Source organism: Mauremys reevesii, linkage group 1 (genome assembly GCF_016161935.1).
Source record: "Mauremys reevesii isolate NIE-2019 linkage group 1, ASM1616193v1, whole genome shotgun sequence".
Taxonomy (NCBI): Eukaryota; Metazoa; Chordata; order Testudines; family Geoemydidae; genus Mauremys; species Mauremys reevesii.
Window position 1 is genome coordinate 42,236,660 of NC_052623.1, and position 19,803 is coordinate 42,256,462.

Consider the following 19,803-nt stretch of genomic DNA (forward strand, 5'->3'; position numbering starts at 1 on the left):
TTAAAGCCCCGTCTGTTAGAGAAAGAGATTATTGCATTTGGAACATGCCCTTGGAAGGTGCAGTGGAACCAGATGTAATACTGGATACCTCAGAAAACAGTTGGTGCCAGAAAACTATAGCAGCATTGAAAAAGCAAGTGAAAATACAGAAGCTGCAAGTTGTGGCTGTGGGTCAAAAAGAGAGAGATTTGGATTCCAACGATATTTGGTATGAAGAGGATCTGTGAGGGGGTCAAGAGTAAAGGGAATTTGACCAACCTCGAAAGGGGCTTTATACTAAGTTGAGGGAAGAAATTAGAAACTTATTTCTTCCCTCAACAGTTTCTGGCCAGAAAAGGCTAAGCCAGTAAAGTCTGTAGCCGTGATAAAACAGAGATCAACCATTAAGGATGCAACAGGGGACATACAATCAGAGCAGACATAAATAATTTCTGCGAGTTCATCAGACTTACAGTCAATGGTAAAGTCATTAGGCCCAGTGAATATGAGAGATTTAGCTACATGGCTAGTACAATGGGCAGAATCAGAAGGAACAAAGAATTTAAATATAAATTAATCTTATAGATTAATCAGGGCAGCTATCACTAAAGAGATTAGACAGGCAGTAGATCGAGTGAAAAATGCTTTGCACAGGCAACCAGAAGCTCACTAGCTGATACCACAATTTATTATGCTGTTAGGGAAAGAGACAGGTCAAAAACCCATAAACGTGTTATCCAGTGCAGATTACATGAAACCTGGAGATTTACCCAGGGATTACCTATTAAGAAAAATAACATAGGGATTATTGGCTGGAAAAATACAATTGGTGATTAATCCCAGGGCGGAAGTCGCCAGACATGTCACAGCTGATTCTTTGATGGCAGTTGACTTAAATCAGAAGGAATTTTGAAATGATATGTTTAAAGGATTGGACAGAAATTTATTAGATATGTCTACTAATTTGATGAACCAAGCAGCCTAGGATGAGGGGTTAACTGTTATGGATGCACTGGAGCACTGGATAGTATGCCAACAAATGATGAAAGGGGGATGCCAGGTAGAAGGCTTGAAACCCAGAATACCTTTTGTTAAGGCAATAACATACTCAAATAAGAGTGCTTATAGATCAGGATATTGTGAGAGAGGAAGAGGCCATGGTAAAGGACAAAACACCCCACTCCAAGGAGGTAGAGGGTGGAATAATCAAAAAGAGCCCCCGAAGAAAGATGTGATTTGGAATATCGCTTGAAGGTATTTGAAATTGAGGAGAGTAGATATGAATAAGTGAAATGGGAGACGTACTGATGAATTGATCAAAGAAATGCAAAGGATGGAAGAAGAAAAGTCTAAGGAACAGAAAAAGGTTGCAGCTATGCACGATGAGGGTTCAGAAAAACCTGCTCTATAGGGAAGCCCCGATGACAAGTTGCTCCCACTGGAAATGGGTCCTCAGGAGTGGGAGATGGTAATTAAGATGGAATTCAAATGGGAAGCCTAGGACAACTTTAATTGTGGGAGATAATAGACCCAAAGATGCCCTACTGGATAGTGGGGCTGGTGTAAATATTGCAAATAAAAGTTGTGATTTGACTCGATATGTATCAGGGATCATTACAGCAGCCTCCTTTATTGCGGAAGGAGTGTCAGGAAAAATGTATCATTCAGTAGAAATAGCTATACCCGGAGAGAGAGTGGGGGATTTTTGTTGTAAAGAACAAATGCTTCAGATAGATCAGGTGGCTGAGCCGGTAATATTGGGGACTCCTTGGGGTGGGGTGAGGTGGGGGAATTGGTTAGTTTTGGATTTAACTATTGGAGTTCTGTGGTGTGCGCCCAGCTGGATGGAAAGTGTCCTGACAGCAGGGTACATTCCAAGAATATGTGCTGCAGAAGCAGTCGAGAAGATTATACTGAATCAACAGGATGTGTGGGTAAACGAGTTTCCCAAAGTATGAATTAAGAATAAAACAGAATGTGGTAAAATCGAAGCATGTGGTAAAATTGTGGGGGATGAAGTGCCACCACAGAGATGATATAAATATCCTGTGCAAGCAGAGGCAGAAATAATAAATAAATAAATCATTAGAACAACAGGGAGTGATTGAAAAGGAAAAATCTACATACAATAGCCCAATTTGGCCCATATTAAAAGCCTCAGGAGATTGGAGACTGACAATGGATTTTAGACAAATTAATAAAAGCTACTCCCCACCATGGCACCAATAGTAGCCGATCTACCTCAAGTTATGGCAAGAATACAGGGGGCCCCTAAATGGTTCTGTCATAGTTTTGGCAAATTGTTTTTTTGCCATCCCATTGCATCCCGATTCTTGGGCCCGCTTTGTGTTTACTTTTAAGGAACAACAGTACTTATTTAAAAGAATTTCCCAGGGCCTACACTGCGCTCCAGCTATTGCACACCAACATGTGGTGCGAATGCTGGATCAATTTTCCAAAGAGGATCGGGAGAATGTGAACTCATATGGGTGGACACTGAAGAGAAGGTAACTGAGCAAACTAAAAAAGTGTTGAGAATCATCCAGGAAACAGGTTTCAAAGCTAATAAAGAGAAAGCCCAACTAGTGCAGAGGAGAGTGAATTATTTTGGGGGTGGGGGGAAACTAGGGGAACAAGGAATTCAGGTAGATCAACAAAAGGTGAAATTATTAATGAATTTACCAAGGCTAGAGGATTCTCATGCATTAAGGGTAACGTTAGGAGGGTTTAACTATTTAAGAAAACACATCTAAAATTTTGCCATTATAACTGGATCCTTGAGGCATTTACTTAAACAAAAAAAAAAAAGTGAAATGGGAGTGGGGGCCAGCAAACGCTTTCTGTAATTTAAAACAAGCTTTGATGCAAGATCCAGCATTGAAATTCCCTGAAATAAACAAGCCATTCTAGCAGGAGTACTAATGCAGGAAATTAATACCTGTAGCATACAAATCTAGAAGATTAACCCCTAAGGAGCAGCAGTTTGAGACCTGTGAAAGAGAATGTTTAGCTGCTGTATAGGCCATTGAAGCTTTTGCTTTGTATTATAACAGGGACTCTGCCAGTAGTCAAACACCTCACTCTCCCCTGAAGTATATTTTATCAAGGAAACTGCAGGGGAAAGGAGTATTAAATAATCAGGATGGCCCAGTGTACCTTGATGTTAACTAGCAGAGATGTTACTTATAAAAATGACGAACAAGCAATAATGTTACCATATGCCCTCCTAACGAAGGAAAGGAGCATGAATTCCCACTTCCAGAAACCAAACCAAAGTTAGTTAAAGAAACACCCCTGGTAGATGAAGTGTTAGGCCTCGGAGAAAAAGAGGTTTGGTTTAAGATGGTAGTTCATACCATGAGAGCTCTAAGCAATATACGGGATATGCTGCTGTACAAATGGATGGGGAGACTACTTCTGGGTCTATGAGTATGACTTCAGCTCAGGGAGCAGAGGTCAGAGCTCGTAGTGATCTGCTTAAACAAAGAAATAATGTTGCAGACTGTCTGTATGTCTATATGGATTCAGACTTTGTGGTACAAGGACTGTTATACTGGATTGAGATTTAGAAAAAAAAATAATTGGGAAACAGCTGAGGGGAAAAATGTGGTCCAAAAGGAAAATTGGAAAATCTATCTATCTATAATTGGTTGAAAAAACACCCAGGAAAATTAAGAGTAAAACATATTAAAAGGTCATCAAAAGCTAGAAGGGAATAAAAAATATTGGAATGATAAAGTGGATGCTTTAGCTAGATTAGCAGCAAAGAAACCTTTGGAAGTTATGGTAGTTATTAGAGTTCAAGCCATAAAACAGAAGGTTAAACCTGAGGAAAGATGGGGAAACTGAAATATACAAGCAGCAAAGAGTCCTGTGGCACCTTATAGACCAGGGGTCGGCAACCTTTCAGAAGTGGTGTGCCAAGTCTTCATTTATTCACTCTAATTTAAGGTTTTGCATGCCGGTAACACATTTTAATGTTTTTAGAAGGTCTCTTTCTATAAGTCTATAATATATAACTAAACGATTGTTGTATGTAAAGTAAATAAGGTTTTTAAAATGTTTAAGAAGCTTCATTTAAAATTAAATTAAAATGCAGAGCCCCCCGGACTGGTGGCCAGGACCCGGGCAGCGTGAGTGCCACTGAAAATCAGCTTGCGTGCCACCTTCGGCACCTGTGCCATAGTCTATAACAGGGGTAGGCAACCTAACAGACGTATTGGAGCGTGAGCTTTCATGGGTGAATACCCACTTCGTTGGATGCATGTCATCCGACGAAGTGGGTATTCACCCACGAAAGCTCATGCTCCAATACGTCTGTTAGTCTATAAGGTGCCACAGGACTCTTTGCTGCTTTTACAGATCCAGACTAACATGGCAACCCCTCTGATACTTGAAATATACAAGGTGGCTATGTGGTAAATAAGAAAACAGAAGAGGTAAAGTGGGTACCTGACAAAACTTCAAATAGAAGAGATTATTAACCTGTGTCACTCTACGGCCCACCAAGAAATAGAGAATACTCTAAGGTAAAACAAATTGGAATATGGCCTAAGGTGTGAAAGAACGTAGAAAACTTTGTTAAAAACTGCGTAAGGTGTGCAGCAGATGGGAATAGACCATCGAATTCAGGACCTTTGTTGCACCAAAGAATTGTGGAGCCATGGAGTAGAATATAGGTTGATTATATTAATAAATTTCCTAAGACCCAAAGGGGGAATCAGTATTTATTAGTAATAGTAGATCTCTTTTCTGGATGGGTGGAGGCGATTCCCACCAGAAATCATACTGCAGAAATCACTGCCAAAAAGTTGTGGGAAGTAGTGTTTAGTACATATGGAACTACAAAAGTAATTGATTCAGATAACGGGCCACATTTTGTAGGAGAAATAAAAGTTTATTAAAAGCTTTAGGAATAAAGCAACACCTACTGTACATATTTCCTACCATCCCCAATTGTCAGGAGCAGTAGAAAGTATGAATCAAACTATTAAACAAGCTCTACACAAAGTAGTGCAAGAAACTGGCAAAGATTGGGACAATAAATTGCCAGTGATGTTGGTGACAATCTGAAGTAGTGATCAATTGGGTACTGGCTACCAGCCTTATCAAATTATCTTTGGAAGGCCTATGAGATTGTGGAGCCCTTCACTGTACCCAGAAGAAGAAAAAGAGGAGGTATCAGTTACCAAATGGGTGAGGAAATTACAATAAAACTGAAAGAATAAATTTAATTTAAACTAACGCCATTGAAAAAGCAAGAGACTATGGATTTGCATGTGGCTCAGGCCAGTAAGTTATGGAAAATCGGAGATAGAGTAATGTATTTAAAATTAATATTAAAAAAATCATGTCCTGGAGTCTAGATGGATGGGCTGGACCATTTTCCATCATCAATAAAATTTCACCTGCTGTAGTGCAGATTTACAAGGGGGAAAAGGGAAAGTGAGCTCACACAGAGATTAACTTTACAGTCAAATGCAAGGTCATACATTTAGCAACAAAGAACATAGGTCACACTTACAGGATGGGGGACTGTATTTTGGAATGCAGGGATACTGAAAGGACTTAGGGATCAAGGCAGACAAGCAACTGAATACAAGCTCCCAGTGCGATGCTGTAACTAAGCAGTTTAGTGCAAGCCTTGGATGTATAAGCAAGGGAATTAACAAGTAGTAGGAAGCCGGTATTACCTCTGTGTATAGCATTAATGTGACCATGACTGGAATACTGTGTACAGTTCTGGTGTTGATATGTCAAAAAGGATGTTGAAAAATTGGAAAAGATTTAGGAAAGCATTACAAGAATGATCTGAGGTCTGGAAAACACACTTTATTTATAGTGTTATAGTGAGGGAGTTAGAAAGCACTCTCCATTTAGTTTAGTCAGAAGAAGGTTGTCACATTCTGGGGTGCAATCCAGATCTGTGAGGGGTTGTGTCACTGCCTTCCCTGTTCCACTCATAACCAGCCAAACAGCATGCAGGCCACCCTGAGTGTCTGTGAATAGCTTCAGCCCTGGCCCAGCAGTTCTGACCCCAGCCTCTTGCCAGCAATATACCAGTCACACACTTGCTTCCACCAGCCTTTCTACACCTTGCAGGGTGACCCCAACACCCTCCCAGTCCCAGAGTTTCCCAAATATGTGTTTTCTGCAATATCCAGCCCTCTCCTGGACATTTCAGGTATTAAGGTTTGTTGCCCTCTGACCGTTTGTTACTTTAACTGGAGTTAAGTTTACACATAGCAGTGGATTGGTTTAGATTAAAAATAAGATTATTGACAAAAGGAGACAAGGATTTTAAGTGAATTCAAGTACAGGAGATAAAGCTAGAAATGGTTACCAGGAAATAAAAGTGAAAACACTTATCTAAAAATCTAAAACCCAATCTAGCAATCTAGCAAGTTTTGGGTCAAGGTTTTGTTTAAGATGGCCTTTCTCACACACAGTCTTCCAGCAAGATGGTGACTGACCCTTTCCCTGGTCAGAATCTCCCCCAGAGGCCCAAGGGTCATAGTACCTTTGTTTTCTTGGGGTACTCTGCCCCTTTCCTTATAGTGCCATATGGTGCAGTGAACCTCTGAAGTGAATTCTTCAGAGGGCTACCCTTCATAGTAAAGTTTATTCAAGCAGTAAGGAAGGTGACATGGAGTCTGGAGGCAAAGGAGGCACCATGCTCTTTCTTCCCCCATTTGTGCTTGCTAAAAGGCAAATTGTTCTGTTTCCTGCCATTTCCTCCCCCTGCTGTCTCCAGGACCCTGTTTAGTACTTATATGTAAATTGAGATAAACACATTCCTTTGTTTAGGATAGGCCTGTTTACAGTGATGAGCTGCTAAAATCTTAACAACCAGTTCTCTATAAAGTTCTGATTTAAGGGATGTGCCAGAGCATGTATTTTTTGTACCAATAGGGTTACCATACGTCCGTATTTTCCCGGGAGGAATTTTAAAAAAATTCAGCCCAGACAGCAATTTAAGAACCGAAAAGCCTGATATGTCCAGGAAAATACAGATGTATGTTAACCCTACCTAAAGTTCATTTTTAAAGAACTTTAGGTAGGGTTGGCTGTGGGCAGGGGCCACAGGGGCTGGCTGTGGGCAGGGGCTGGCTGCGGGCGGCTGTGCCAGGGGGCGGGGGCAGGAGATGCAGACAGGGGCTGGCTGTGGGCAGGGGGTGGCTGGAGCAGGCTGCGGGGCTGTGCCAGGGGCGGGGCAGGAGATGCAGACAGGGGCTGGCTGTGGGCAGGGGGTGGCAGGAGCAGGAGCAGGCTGCGGGGGGCTGTGCCAGGGGGCGGGGGCAGGAGATGCAGACAGGGGCTGGCTGTGGGCAGGGGGTGGCTGGAGCAGGAGCAGGCTGCGGGGGGCTGTGCCAGGGGGCGGGGGCAGGAGATGCAGACAGGGGCTGGCTGGAGCAGGAGCAGGCTGCGGGGGGCTGTGCCAGGGGGCGGGGGCAGGAGATGCAGACAGGGGCTGGCTGGAGCAGGAGCAGGCTGCGGGTGGCTGTGCCAGGGGGCGGGGGCAGGAGATGCAGGCACTCACACGCGGGGAGTGGCTGGAAGCAGCCGGGGACGCACCAGGCAGCAGCAGGAGCCCCACGGCCAGAGGCCCGAGGAGCAGCAGCAGCAACTGGGCCAGGAGGCAGCCCATATGGTTCCCACAGCACAGAGCAGCGCCCCCGGCGGCCGGGAGGAGGAATTACACCCTTCCCAGCCAGAGCCCATCAAAGCTTCCCTCGCAGGGAAGCCAATTAACAAGCGGTTCTAAAACCGTTTCTAAATTTAACAATCGGTTCGAGTGAACCGGTGCGAACCGGCTCCAGCTCACCCCTGCCTGTCTAACAACTTTTGACTAGGAGAGAATTCACAACTTTACATATAATGTTATATACATTTCACCATCATGTTATTGACCAACAAGCTAGTTTCCAAATGATACCTCAAAAGACATATTTAGTACAAAGATTATTACAATAGTGAGTATGGTATGAATACAGGGGTGCTTTCGGTCACAAAGGTTAAGAGGTGACTTGATCCTGGTCTACAAGTACGCACGTCGGGAAGAGATTACTGGTAGTAGATGGCTTTTAAATCGGAAAGAGGCATAATGAGATCCAATTATTGGATGCTGAAGCTAGGCAATTCAGATGAGAAATGTCTCATTTTTAACAAGGAGGGTAGTTAACCAGTGGAATAAAATGGATTCTCCTCTATCACTAAGTCTTTAAATCAAGAGTTAATCTTTCTAAAATATATGCTGTAGCTCAAATAGAAGTTACAAGTTTGATGCAGAAATTACTGGGTGAGTTTCTATAGCCTGTGTAATGCAGGAAGTCAGAGAGCATAACGGTCCCTTCTGGCATTAAAATCTACATTTCATTCTACATAAATTTAATACTGGAGGCAGATTAGTACTTTATATCTGATCTGGTAACATTCTGATCCATAGATAGCAGGAATGATTTCTTAATCTTTTACTGGAAAAGAAGCATGGTTTTGCCAACTTAACATGAGTTTTAGAGACAGGCTCTACCTCAGATTTCCTGTTATCTTGGGTAAATTACTCACATGTCTCTTTTCCTCATCTGTGACATGGAGATAATAATGCATATGTATCTGCTAGCCACACAGGGGTGTTGTGAGATGTAATTAGTTTACAGGAAAGCAGTGTATTAGTGCTAAGTATTATTAATTACAATTCTAACATTTCTCAGACAGAAGTTGAGACTTTTGAAGCACAAGGAAGGCTGAAAGGCATAGGTGACCACACTAAGGACCTGATTCTGATCTCACACTAGTTATGTAGCTCAAGCTATTTCATGTACACACAGGTAGACAAGAGGAGAAAGTCCTGCTTTTTTCCACAGCAGGAATGAGAAGGCTGTGACCAGTGAACAGCAAGGCAATGTTTTCAAAAGGTATTTGATTAGTATTAACGGTGTGTGGTTGGATTAGAGATAGTTAGTTTGTTCCTACCACTGAAACACAGAGTGTTGGAACTGCTGTACCTAAAGACTGGTCCCAGGAGGCTAATTAATTCTGAACACGCTGTTTCAATGCTGCTAATTGTCTGTTAGCATCTAGGAAACTGGAGAGAAGATGCAGGGTTGCATGGAAAGACACATTGGACAGTAGAAGAGTAACGTAGGATTTTAATGTTTTCGGTGAGCTTATCACAGAGTGAGACTTTAGGTGTTTAAACGTACTAGTATTACAGTGAAATGCGTCCGACGCTGCAAGATGACAAAGCAGCAGTGATTGATGCTGGGTTACTAGGCGCACTAACGCGCCTGGGGAGGGAGAAAAACTTAAGGCTCTTTGGATCTGCTTCTCGTCCTGAGTCAACTCCTGCAGGTGAGAGTTTCCCCAGCGCCAGGCCCCCTGAGCCAGGCTGGCGGCTCAGAGCCCAGCCTGGGGAACAGAAGCCGCACCCAGGGCCGGGGGCGAAGCGCAGACGCGTGCGCGGTACCTGGGGGGGAGCGGGTGAAGTTCTGTCCCGCGGCGCTGACCGCCTGGATGTAGAAATACCTGACGGGCACCGTGAGCTCCGCTTCCAGACCGGGCCCCCAAACCAGGCTCCTCTCTGCACTGACAGGCGCGGGAGGAGCCTCCGCCCCTTGCAAGAGCAGCAGGAGCAGGAGACACTCCAGCGGTGGCTGCCATGACGGGAGCACGGCGGCGCAGCTGCGCCCCATCCCCCGGCCCGGCATAGAGGTGCGCGGGGAGCTCACAACTTTTGGGGACGGGGCGCTCCAGGAGAGGCGAGCTGGCTGCCTGTGATTGGAGGGTGCTTTGGCCAATCGGGCGAGAGAGCAACGACCTCGCTCTTTGCAGCCCCCACCCCGGCGGTGGGTCGCGGGATCTGCCAGCGGAGGGAGGGGCCCGGCCGTGCGGGTGGCGCGCGCGGCAGAAGGGGATTCTCCCCCTCCGCGCGCGCGCGCGCGCCACCGGCCGTTTCCTCGCGGAGTCGGGAGGAAGTGAAACCGCTGGAGCCACTCAGCTGAGAATCGCGTCACCCGCCCCTCTGCCTTGTCCCGCTTCGCCGGGAGCGTCCGGGGGGCAAGGAGAGGCGCCGAGCTGCGGAACGTTGTGAGCCGGCCTCGTCGCCTCCCGCTCCCTCCCCCTCCCCCCACCTGTGCACGTGAGGCGGCGGTTGCCCCGCACAGGGCTGGGCGAGACGCGGGGCCGAGCGGGCCAGTCAGAGGAGAGACGCTCCCATTGAAGGGTAGTTCCTGTTCTCTCCTATGCTGTTCTGAGCTTTAAGCACAAACACACCCCGACCGCTATTTTTAACCCAGGTGTGTCCAAACCTTGATCTTTGAATATTTAAGTTAGAATAAGAAGTGAAGGGCGCTTCCTGCCACAGCAGTCGGGGTATCCAAGTGCGGTGGTGGAGCCGTACATACCTGGACACCATTGTGGATGGAGTGCAGACACACAAATAATACCTTGTTTCACACTCATTCAGCTTTACATTGACATCTCAAAAGAGACTCTAGGCCATGTTTCAGCAAAGCACTCAAGGATGGAGAAGCCTTTCCTTTCCTCCCACTGTTTGTAGCTTCCCACCCCCTGAGGCTGCATTATGCCAAATATCAATTAATAGTATCTAAAACTGGCTGCTCAACATGCTTTTTCATACCCCTGACCATGAATTAACTTTTCCTTTCTTGGTGCTAGGCCTTTTTGGTAGGTGGCTCATGGTCCCGCCCGCAGAGTGTACTATTGGGTTATTATTACTAGAACTTTCCTGAAGTGGGATTCATGATCTCTCAGGCTTATGGCATTTGGGAAACAAGGAACCATACTTCCTGTGGGGAGCAACTTGGTAGCAGCCCCATGCTTGATTGATCCTTTCATGTGTCTAGCAAAAGGAAGGTTCCCTCTCTTGTTCTCTCAGTACGTGTAAAGGCCACAGTGATCATCATTGCAAATGTTTTTAAAACTATTCTGTTTGAATGACGTTTTGCTACTGCTCAGAATACAGGGCTAGCAAGGTGCGTAGATTGTTACAGAAAACATTTCATCTCTGATTGAAGAGAAGGCATTTGTGCCCCAAATGGCTATCTACCATAAAGAGAAAAAAGTATGGACTATAGTACAACTGCAGATGTGGACATCTAATAATTGACTTAATCTATAGCCGTCTAGCTCCACTGCCAGTACTTGGCAGTTAAACGATTCAAGTCATTCCTCTGCACAAGTTATTCCTCTGTGCATAGGTGTCTGAAAGTTGGCTAAATCAGACACAGTTCTTGTAATACGCTCGAGTTTTCAGTGTATCCTTGGATATGCCTAGAGCTTATGAAGGATCATGCTTGGATGCTTAATTCTAAATCTTTTAATGCTCTTAGCATTGTTTGGCATCAGTATCGCGAAAGCAGCATTAAGATATTGTAAAAGCATAAAATAGTTCAGTATGAGTTAGAGTGCACAGATAAAACCAGTACAAACATTTATTAAGCAATATGCACCATTTATTTCAAACCAGTCATTTTCAGTATTAATATCCTATAATATATAAGCATTTATAGAATATATTATAGCTAAAGAGAAGGCTTAGAAGACATAACAGGCCACATTCACCACTGGGCAAAAGATGGTGTAGCTCCATTCAGTTTAGGAGAGCTGCATCTTCTTATTGAAAGGGATGAATTTGACCTCATGTTTTTATATGAGTGACTCTTTACAAAGGGCTGATGTAATTTTGTTAACATTAGTTACCAGCCACTCTGACCCACCACAGTCTTGCACAACTAATTTAGGATCAAATTCTAAACTATTTTGATTTCTTTGTATGGCTCCCAGTTTTCGTCATATACCTAGAACTGTATTTTATGAACGCCTCCTTTATGCATCCAGTGTGAGAACTTAGTCCAAAATCCACCATATGGGTAGAAAATATTTACAAGTATGAACATTCAAATAATCCACTTTTACTGGAGCAAATCATATGACCATTTATCTCCCTGTAAACATGTATCATAACAGAAAACCCTTAATTAGTATTAATTGGTTTATTAATCTTATGGTTTGGAACTCTGTATATATGGTGTAAAACCATGTACATAAAGTAGTCATAGCATTTCTCATCAGAACAGCACATTTTACAAGTTTACATTTACATGAAAATTATTTCCTTCCAATACTGTATGCATCAGTATGTGCAAATCATTCCAAAATAGATACCACTTAAAGAACAATTCTGAATATAAATATGTAGTTTATATTAGTCTTATGTACAACCAAAGAAAATAAAATATATAACAATATTTATACATCAAAACACTTTCAAAGTACAGCTCCACTTCTTTAACGAAGTATACAATATAAAAAAAATAAGGATACCAAATTGTCTAATACAATATTTTTCATGTGGAGCATTCAGGGATACAAACTTTGCTTGCTTTGCCTAAAATATATTACTTTAAAATATCAGGCCATTGTCTTTCCAGTTATAAAAATATAATGTGTCTTAGATAATTTTATTAAATGAAAAATATAGAGAAAATTCTGGAATAAGATTAATTGGAGACCAGATGTGAAGTTAGTAAAGATTAAGTACAAATAAACTTATGTGATCTTCTGGCTCTGTGAGCTACGTGATTTTGAGTGGCCAGAGATGAAGCTCAGTTCAAGATTTCAGGGCCTGGTGTGGGTTTTGGCTAATGTGTAATACCGATACAACATTTAGTAAAGTGGTATGGGAACAGCTTCAGGGAAAACATTCATAGCCTTTCTATTCAAAGGATGAAAGGTATTGCAATGACAGAGAGCATGTTAGAAAAATACCAAAGGGAGATGCTAATTTAGGGAAGATACGAGACACAACATGTCAAAAGATGTTCCTCTTCAAGCTTTGACATGCTTCACTACATATAGAAAAAAATGCAGCTATTTAAAAACAAAAATAATGTTTGCTTATAGGGCCAGATCTTTCAGCCTCACTAAGTGCCCACCAAAGTGGTGTAAGAGGCCCTTTAAACTGCCTTATACAGACAGCTGAGGCTACCTCCAGCACTCTCCTTGCCTCAGAGTAAGGGGTATAGTGGGGAAGGGGAAAAGAGGAGAGATAGTGCCAGAGAATACAGCATGCTGCCCCATCTTCAGCTAGCACAGTAGTTCCTAGGACTGCTTTGTTGGTGCAACTTATAGTAGCTTTTTGGGCTGTTCTAAGATATGCTAAGGACTGTTTTAGCCCCCTGTTGGGCTGAGGGCTAGGGGAGATGGAAAAGTGATTTAAAGTCACCTCTGTTTTCCCACTAACAGTGCTGTGCCCAGCATGAACTACGTGCAGCTAAGGATTGAGCCCATGAAGTGTAGGAAATGAAACACATAGGAAATAAACAGAAGAGAACCAAGTTACAGAATTTTTTAAATTTTTTGTTCAACTTAGTGCTCTGTGAAGTGACTCATTATTATTAAAAACTAGAATCATCCTCAGGACAAAGGAAGCCACGCTGGTAATGCACCTCAGCCCCAGCCAGCAATGACTCTTGCTATTTCAACCCTGTATCTTCCATATGATGCTTTAAAAGCAGACTATCACTCATCTGTACTTATCATATTCAGAATTTTAACCCAATTTTCCAGTAGTAAAAGTGTACTGCATGCATCGGTCAGGCTCTTCTTTAGAGTGTTTGCCTTGCCTCAATAGGGTGCTTTCCCTCTTTGTTCTGCCCAAAGAACATAAGAACGGCCGTACCGGGTCAGACCAAAGGTCCATCTAGCCCAGTATCTGTCTACCGACAGTGGCCAATGCCAGGTGCCCCAAAGGGAATGAACCTAACAGGCAATGATCAAGTGATCTCTCTCCTGCCATCCATCTCCATCCTCTGACGAACAGAGGCTAGGGACACCATTCTTACCCATCCTGGCTAATAGCCATTTATGGACTTAGCCACCATGAATTTATCCAGTTCCCCTTTAAACATTGTTATAGTCCTAGCCTGTGTGTGTGAGATTACTATCCACAAAGCTATACAGGAAAAAAATCCCTGGCCACTTAGCATATAAAAGCTCAATCCAACTCCTTCTGAAGTCAATGGAGATACTTACATATCATTACACAATAAAAAGCTCCACATTCATCTTCCTTTTCTTAATAAAATATTTTAAAAAAATTGTGAGAATTTATCTTTTGCTTGCAAAAGAAAACGACAGGTTTAAATACTTTTAAAATATAAAATGGCCAAATTGAGCTTGTATAAGTCAACATAACTTCATTAAAGTAAATGGACCAACACTGATTTACACCAGCACAGGATCTGGCCCAAAATGTGTTACATGTTTATGCTCATCCAGGAACCACCAAAACACCTTTCAGATGAGAGCTCTCTCTCAATCTTGTATTACGGGATCTCACAGTTCTGATTCTTTATCAGTCTCACAAAGATAGTATTCATCATCCGTGGTGGTATCAGTGTCTGAGTCTGAATAAACCATTGGTTTTTCTCGATAGATGTCAACTGAGTCTCTTGGGGATGAAGCATCTACTGAAATTTTGCTCCTGGCAGAACTTGAGTTCAAGAGCTCAGCCCTTTTTAAAGAATCACTCTCTTCATTTCTCAGAAAGCCAGGGTTTTTAAGAAGACTTGGTCTCCATAATCTCCCTTCTGTGAGTGATCTCTTGATATTTTCCAGGAACGCCAGTTGTTGTTCTTTTCCAAATATACCAAACTCAATAGAAGGATACATCACACGTCTAGTGCCATAGGTGGTGGTCCTCTCATCATATGAAGCCCAGTTTTCATTTTCATCATAAGAGCACAGCTCAGAATAAGATTTAAACTTTCTATTGTACCTGCTCTCTCTAGGTAGACAGTTACTTCCAAAGCCAGGGTTGTCATGGGAATCTTGAGTATAGGTGCTTTCAGAAAAGTGACGTTCACGTTGATTCTTTGCACGACTCATGCGTGACTGATTCCTGTGCAGGTTTGCATTTTTTAAACTCTTTGACCGATGGAGGTTTTGATCATGATCACACTCATCTGAGGAAAGGGCTTGTTTCTGTGAACAGACATTTGCCTGCAAATTTTTTATAAACGTGTTTGAGTTTTTGTCAGTTAAAAATGGCAACAGTAGTGGATCATGGGAACTACCAGTACTTGTTCTCTTTTGATTTCCTGATGAATCTGCTTCAGTAGCTCTGGAAAAGATGGTTTGATTTCTGTTTTCCAACCCCGGGCCAAGTGTTTGGGAATTCTTACTTCTTGCAGCTATTTCCTTTGGAAATAGGGTTGTGGGGCTCAGCATGCTTTCCACTTCATTCTCGTTTTGTTTGGGATTGTTGAGTTCTCTTCTCTGGTTGTATGAATTTGCAAAAGGCCCTTGATTCTTGTTTTTAATTAACAATGGAGAGTCATCATTAGTTTGTGATCTCTTATTCTTCTCAGATATTTTGTGAACAGGGCTGTCACAAACACCAGGGGTCAGATTTTGATTCTCGTCTTCATTTCCAGGTTGGAGAAATGGCTGGGTAGAAGCAGGGGAATGCAATGTGCTGTGTGTCATGTTAATCTCTAAAGATGTGGTACCTCCATCATTCTGTAAAAATATATTACTTATGTGTGGTTTTGGATTTACATTTTTACTAGAAAATTTTCGTCTTGTTTTGTAAATGGCTGCCACTTCATTTTTAACGGAGGGTCTGTTTTTCCTTTTTTCTATATCACTGACTTTCTCTCTAGTGCCATCAGACATAAGCTTATTTTCACTCACTGCACTCTGCAGCAGTTGCAGATCCTGTGTGACACTGGAGAGTTTATCTTTAGACTCAACATTCTGTCTGTCTTCACTGTACATCACAGCTTTCTGCAAACTAGTGCAATCTTTGTCCATCTGAGTGTTCAGGGATATTTGCTCTTGTTTAGTTTTGTGGCTCACTAGATCATGTGAGTCTGGGATACCTATTTTGGCTGGTTGAAGTATAGGTTTAGCTGCAGAAACTGTGCCTAGCTGAAATGGTTTGTTCTGTGAATTTGGAAGCATTTTTCTATCAGAAATTAATTCTTCATCTATGCTATTTCTGGAACTTTCAGCTCCCATTAGAAATCCAGTACATTTATTGTTATATAGGGAAATGCTTTGGTGTTGAAAATCTGATCTCTCTTTGGCTCCTGCATCATGCCTAGATTTACTTTCAGCAAAGCTTATTGGGGTATTATTGACTGCACACTCTCTATGACTTTTTCCTTCATGGGAACTATTTTTATCTAACTGGGGTGGTAAAATATTCTGATTGTTATTCCCTTTTACTTTAATAAATTGCTGGCAATTTTTGGAGTCTCTGATTTGCAGACTATTAGTATTATTAATTGCAGAAGTAAAATTAAAAACATTCTCCGGAGGGTCTTTGTGTTTTTGGGGGGTTGACAAAGAGAAGGTTAATGGTGTGTCAGTACGCAAAATGTTCTCCTTCTCTTTACTTTCTTTACCTGAAGAAAAGCATATATCAATATTTTGGTTGTGTGAAGCAGTAGAAATTGCCTTAACGGAAGTATCCGCTTCTGTAGTGGATTCTGGATCATGAACAGAAGTGTCTGATGTCACCATGTTAGGAAGTACAAGTGTGCTTTCTTTTAATGCAAGCCCTGGTGAAATATCTTTCTTATTATGTACAATGCTTGTTGACTGTGAAGTACATACTTTCTCAGTGCTAGGAGAAAAATGTGAGCTTTCCTGATCTGTGTCAACAGCACCTGTCTTTGCATTCTGGGGTGTCATTGAAGCTGCAGGAGTTTGATCAGGAGAATGTGGGTGTCTCTCTTTTTCTAAGGTGCTAAGAAAAGCTACATTTGCTAAACCGATGCGAACTTCAGAGTTCTTGTTTGGCATTTTTGGTGATTTAGATTTTTCTGTGTAAAGAGATAAAGGTGTAATCTCTGGATCATCTAGAAAGAGGTTACACAATGTTCTTGAATGACTCCGTGGTAAGGTGTAATAAATTGAAACCAACTCATGATATTCAACATGATCCTCATCACCGGAAACTGTAAATGTGCTAATAGTTTTATATTTCTGCAAAGAATCCCCCATTTCCTTTTCCAAACAGTCTGAAAATACTGGGGATTCTTTTTTGTTTACAAGTTTCTCTCTCTCTGATTCAGAGACAACTGTACTATCGCTTAAGGAGTGGTTAGGGCTCCTATTTAGAGGCAAAGGGTGATCCTTAATTTGCAGGACATTTTCTTTGATATCTGTAATACCATCTAAAGGTATTGGTCTTATTGAGGAATGTGCTGATCCTAAAGAAGATATTTTATCTCCTTGATTAAAAGAAAAGGTGGCAGCTCTGTCTGAGTTCTGCTTCTCTACATGATCCCACGGGGCTGTTTTGCTTTTAGGGAAAGAGATGGACATACCTGACATTACACTGCCAGCAATGCTAGCTGATTTTCTAGGTAAAGTGTAATAAATGACAAGAGGCTCCGGAGGCTCAGGGTTGCTTTTAACAGGAGAGCCAGAAATGCTTCTACTATTCGTGTGTCTCAGTAAGCTTCCTTGCCTATAGAGCCTTTCAATACAAGATGCATTTTGTCTTGTTTTTCCATTTTCTCTTTCGAAACAAAAGTAGTTTAAACTACGTTCAGCAATCTCTGGGCCTTTGTCAAAACTACATGCATAAATATTCTCACAATTCCTGTTTTGTGAACCACCAGTAGTTAATTGACTATTATGGTCCTTACTGGCTAAAATGTTTTGATCTTTGCGTTTTTCCTGGGGAATATCTTTTGCAACAACACCTGCCAACTCAACTACTTTCCCACCTTCTGCTGGAGCTTCAGTAACTCTGCAATTCACTGAAGAATTAGTTGGAGTTTCTAAAGATTTCGGATAGCTCTTATGAGAAAAGGCTTGTCGAGAGTCTTGTGAACTATGAGACAATAGTTCTGGAGGACTGGGCAATATGCTTTGATGGTTTGCCAACGTTTCAGTAACTGGAGCAGAATGAACTGATGCACTACTTTGTAGAACACCTACCTGGAAAGACTCTCCCTTAGGAGTGATATGATCAGTAGTTTCTGCTCTCCAGCTTCCTAATTTAATGCCTTTTCTTTTTGCTGAATTAAGCAGATGATGTTCCCATTGCTTCAGATTTGAAAGAAATGATCCCCTTCTGCTCTCATCAGCTGACAGAAGAGAAGGGGTCTGATTAAGTTCACTGTGAGCAGGAAGATCATTTTCCTTTCTTTGTAGGTTTCTTTTACAACTCTTTGATATGTTATTTTTTGTAGTCTCTCTTGTGGCGGTGAGCTGGGTTTGTCTCCTTGAACTCAGTGAGAGAGGTGAATTAAGAAGAGATGTGCTGTTTTGCAAGGCAGCAGCATTATTAGAAGGAGAAATCTGGGGATCAACAGTATTTTTTGTATCCACTTTCTGAGAAACTGGGTGTAATATTATGTCTTTAATACTTTTCTGGTCTGCCTTGCCTGATAGTTCCAAGTCTGAAGCAGCTTTTTTAAAGTCTTTCTTAATATTCATTTGAGTAACCAAAGGCTGTGGCTGGCTTTGGGAAACCTTAGTGGCAGAACTGCTGTTCTCTGCTACCAATTTCATTTTGAACCTTGAACCCAGTAAGACAGACTCATTAGACACATCTGCTTTGATGCTGGTTGAAGTAACTGCAGATTTATAAGTGAGACAGTTCTGAGGGTCTTTTGAATTCTTTGAAAGCAGTTTACTACTTGCACCACTTGATATCTCCACACTGCTTCTGTTCTCTGACACACGTGTTTGAAAGTCACTCTGATGGCACTGTGAAGCAAGTTTAGCATTCTTTGCATGTGCACTTTGCTGGTCATTTAAATTAGATGTAATCATTTCATAGTGAGCATCAGGGGAAAGAAACACTTCATCATTGTAGTACTGATAAATATCAGACCAGGAAGGGTGCTCCTCTTTCCTTCCAAAAGGAGAACTCTTTTGGTCTATTTGGAACCTACCATGACAAGCTGTATCTCTATAGTGGGACCTGTTGTTTTCCAACCAGCATAACGGATAATTCTCCCAATTATCTAAGGATAGTGAAGTAGCAGCTTTGTCTGTGCAACTGATGCTACTAAACCAATTAGTACTTGACACATCTCTTCTGTAATGGTGTTTTGACCGGTAAAATTCATATTTTCTGTTTTCGTGCGGAGGGCAAGGATATTTATCCTGTTTTGTGGCATTCCATTCCATTAATGATTGGGTCCTAAAAAGACTGTCTTGATTTGATGCACGTTCAGAAGTATATGGTTTATTCCATACAATAGAAGAGAGGGGAATTCGCTTTGGGGTTTGCCGATTGTTCCTTCTTACAAATCCACTGTTGTTCTCCATTGCCAATAGATTTTGTAAACTAGTTGTTGAAAACTCAGAGGACGCTGAAGATGGATATCTCTGAAGAGAACACACAGAGTAACTTCTTCCAACTGTACCCTTCCCCATATAACTCTTATGTCGAAATCCATTGTTCTGTCTTATGGAAGGAAGATGCAAGCTACCTTCTGAGGACTCTCCAAAAGATACAGAAGACAGCCTTCTGCTCAGAACAGGGTAACTACTGTCTAATGAATTCTTGTGCATGTATTCTTTAGATTCTGAATGGCATCTGTTCATATATGTATCATAAAATTTCCTTGGTCTGTAGAAAATTTTATGGTCCTCTTTGGCTCTTATTGTTCTTGTTGCATCAGAGAAAAATGTGCTGGGTGTTTCACTGCAGTTATTTCTGTGTTGTCCCCTAATAGCAGTCTGTCTGCTTGTACTGGGGAACACATATTGTGCTCTTGGTCCACTGTCAACTAGATGCTTTCTGTTCACTGAATCTTGGGCTTGTTCCTG

The 19,803-nt window shown here is 42.0% G+C and overlaps 1 protein-coding gene and 1 long non-coding RNA gene across 9 annotated transcripts in view; one reads left to right on the forward strand and one right to left on the reverse strand.

Moving 5' to 3' along the window:
• The window catches only part of LOC120399035, an 87,196-nt gene that overhangs the window by 45,584 nt on the left and 21,809 nt on the right, over nucleotides 1-19,803 (forward strand). The window contains exons 1-2 of one of the 5 annotated variants that reach the window (XR_005594906.1): nucleotides 9,838-10,274; nucleotides 19,309-19,515. The exons of 3 other annotated variants lie outside the window; for them this stretch is intronic. This is a non-coding gene — a long non-coding RNA (uncharacterized LOC120399035). Of the gene's footprint in view, nucleotides 1-9,837; nucleotides 10,275-19,308; nucleotides 19,516-19,803 lie in introns of those variants that run through there. One more of the 5 variants, XR_005594896.1, reaches the window with a different exon arrangement.
• The window catches only part of POGLUT3 (protein O-glucosyltransferase 3), an 84,365-nt gene that overhangs the window by 18,247 nt on the left and 46,315 nt on the right, over nucleotides 1-19,803 (reverse strand). For 2 of the 4 annotated variants that reach the window (XR_005594857.1, XM_039526795.1), the window contains exon 1: nucleotides 9,446-9,727. The exons of 1 other annotated variant lie outside the window; for it this stretch is intronic. Coding sequence is in view for 2 of the 3 variants with exons in the window: in XM_039526795.1 (XP_039382729.1) it covers nucleotides 9,446-9,686 (241 nt within the window). In the remaining variant the exon portion in view is untranslated. Of the gene's footprint in view, nucleotides 1-9,445; nucleotides 9,730-19,803 lie in introns of those variants that run through there. One more of the 4 variants, XM_039526804.1, reaches the window with a different exon arrangement.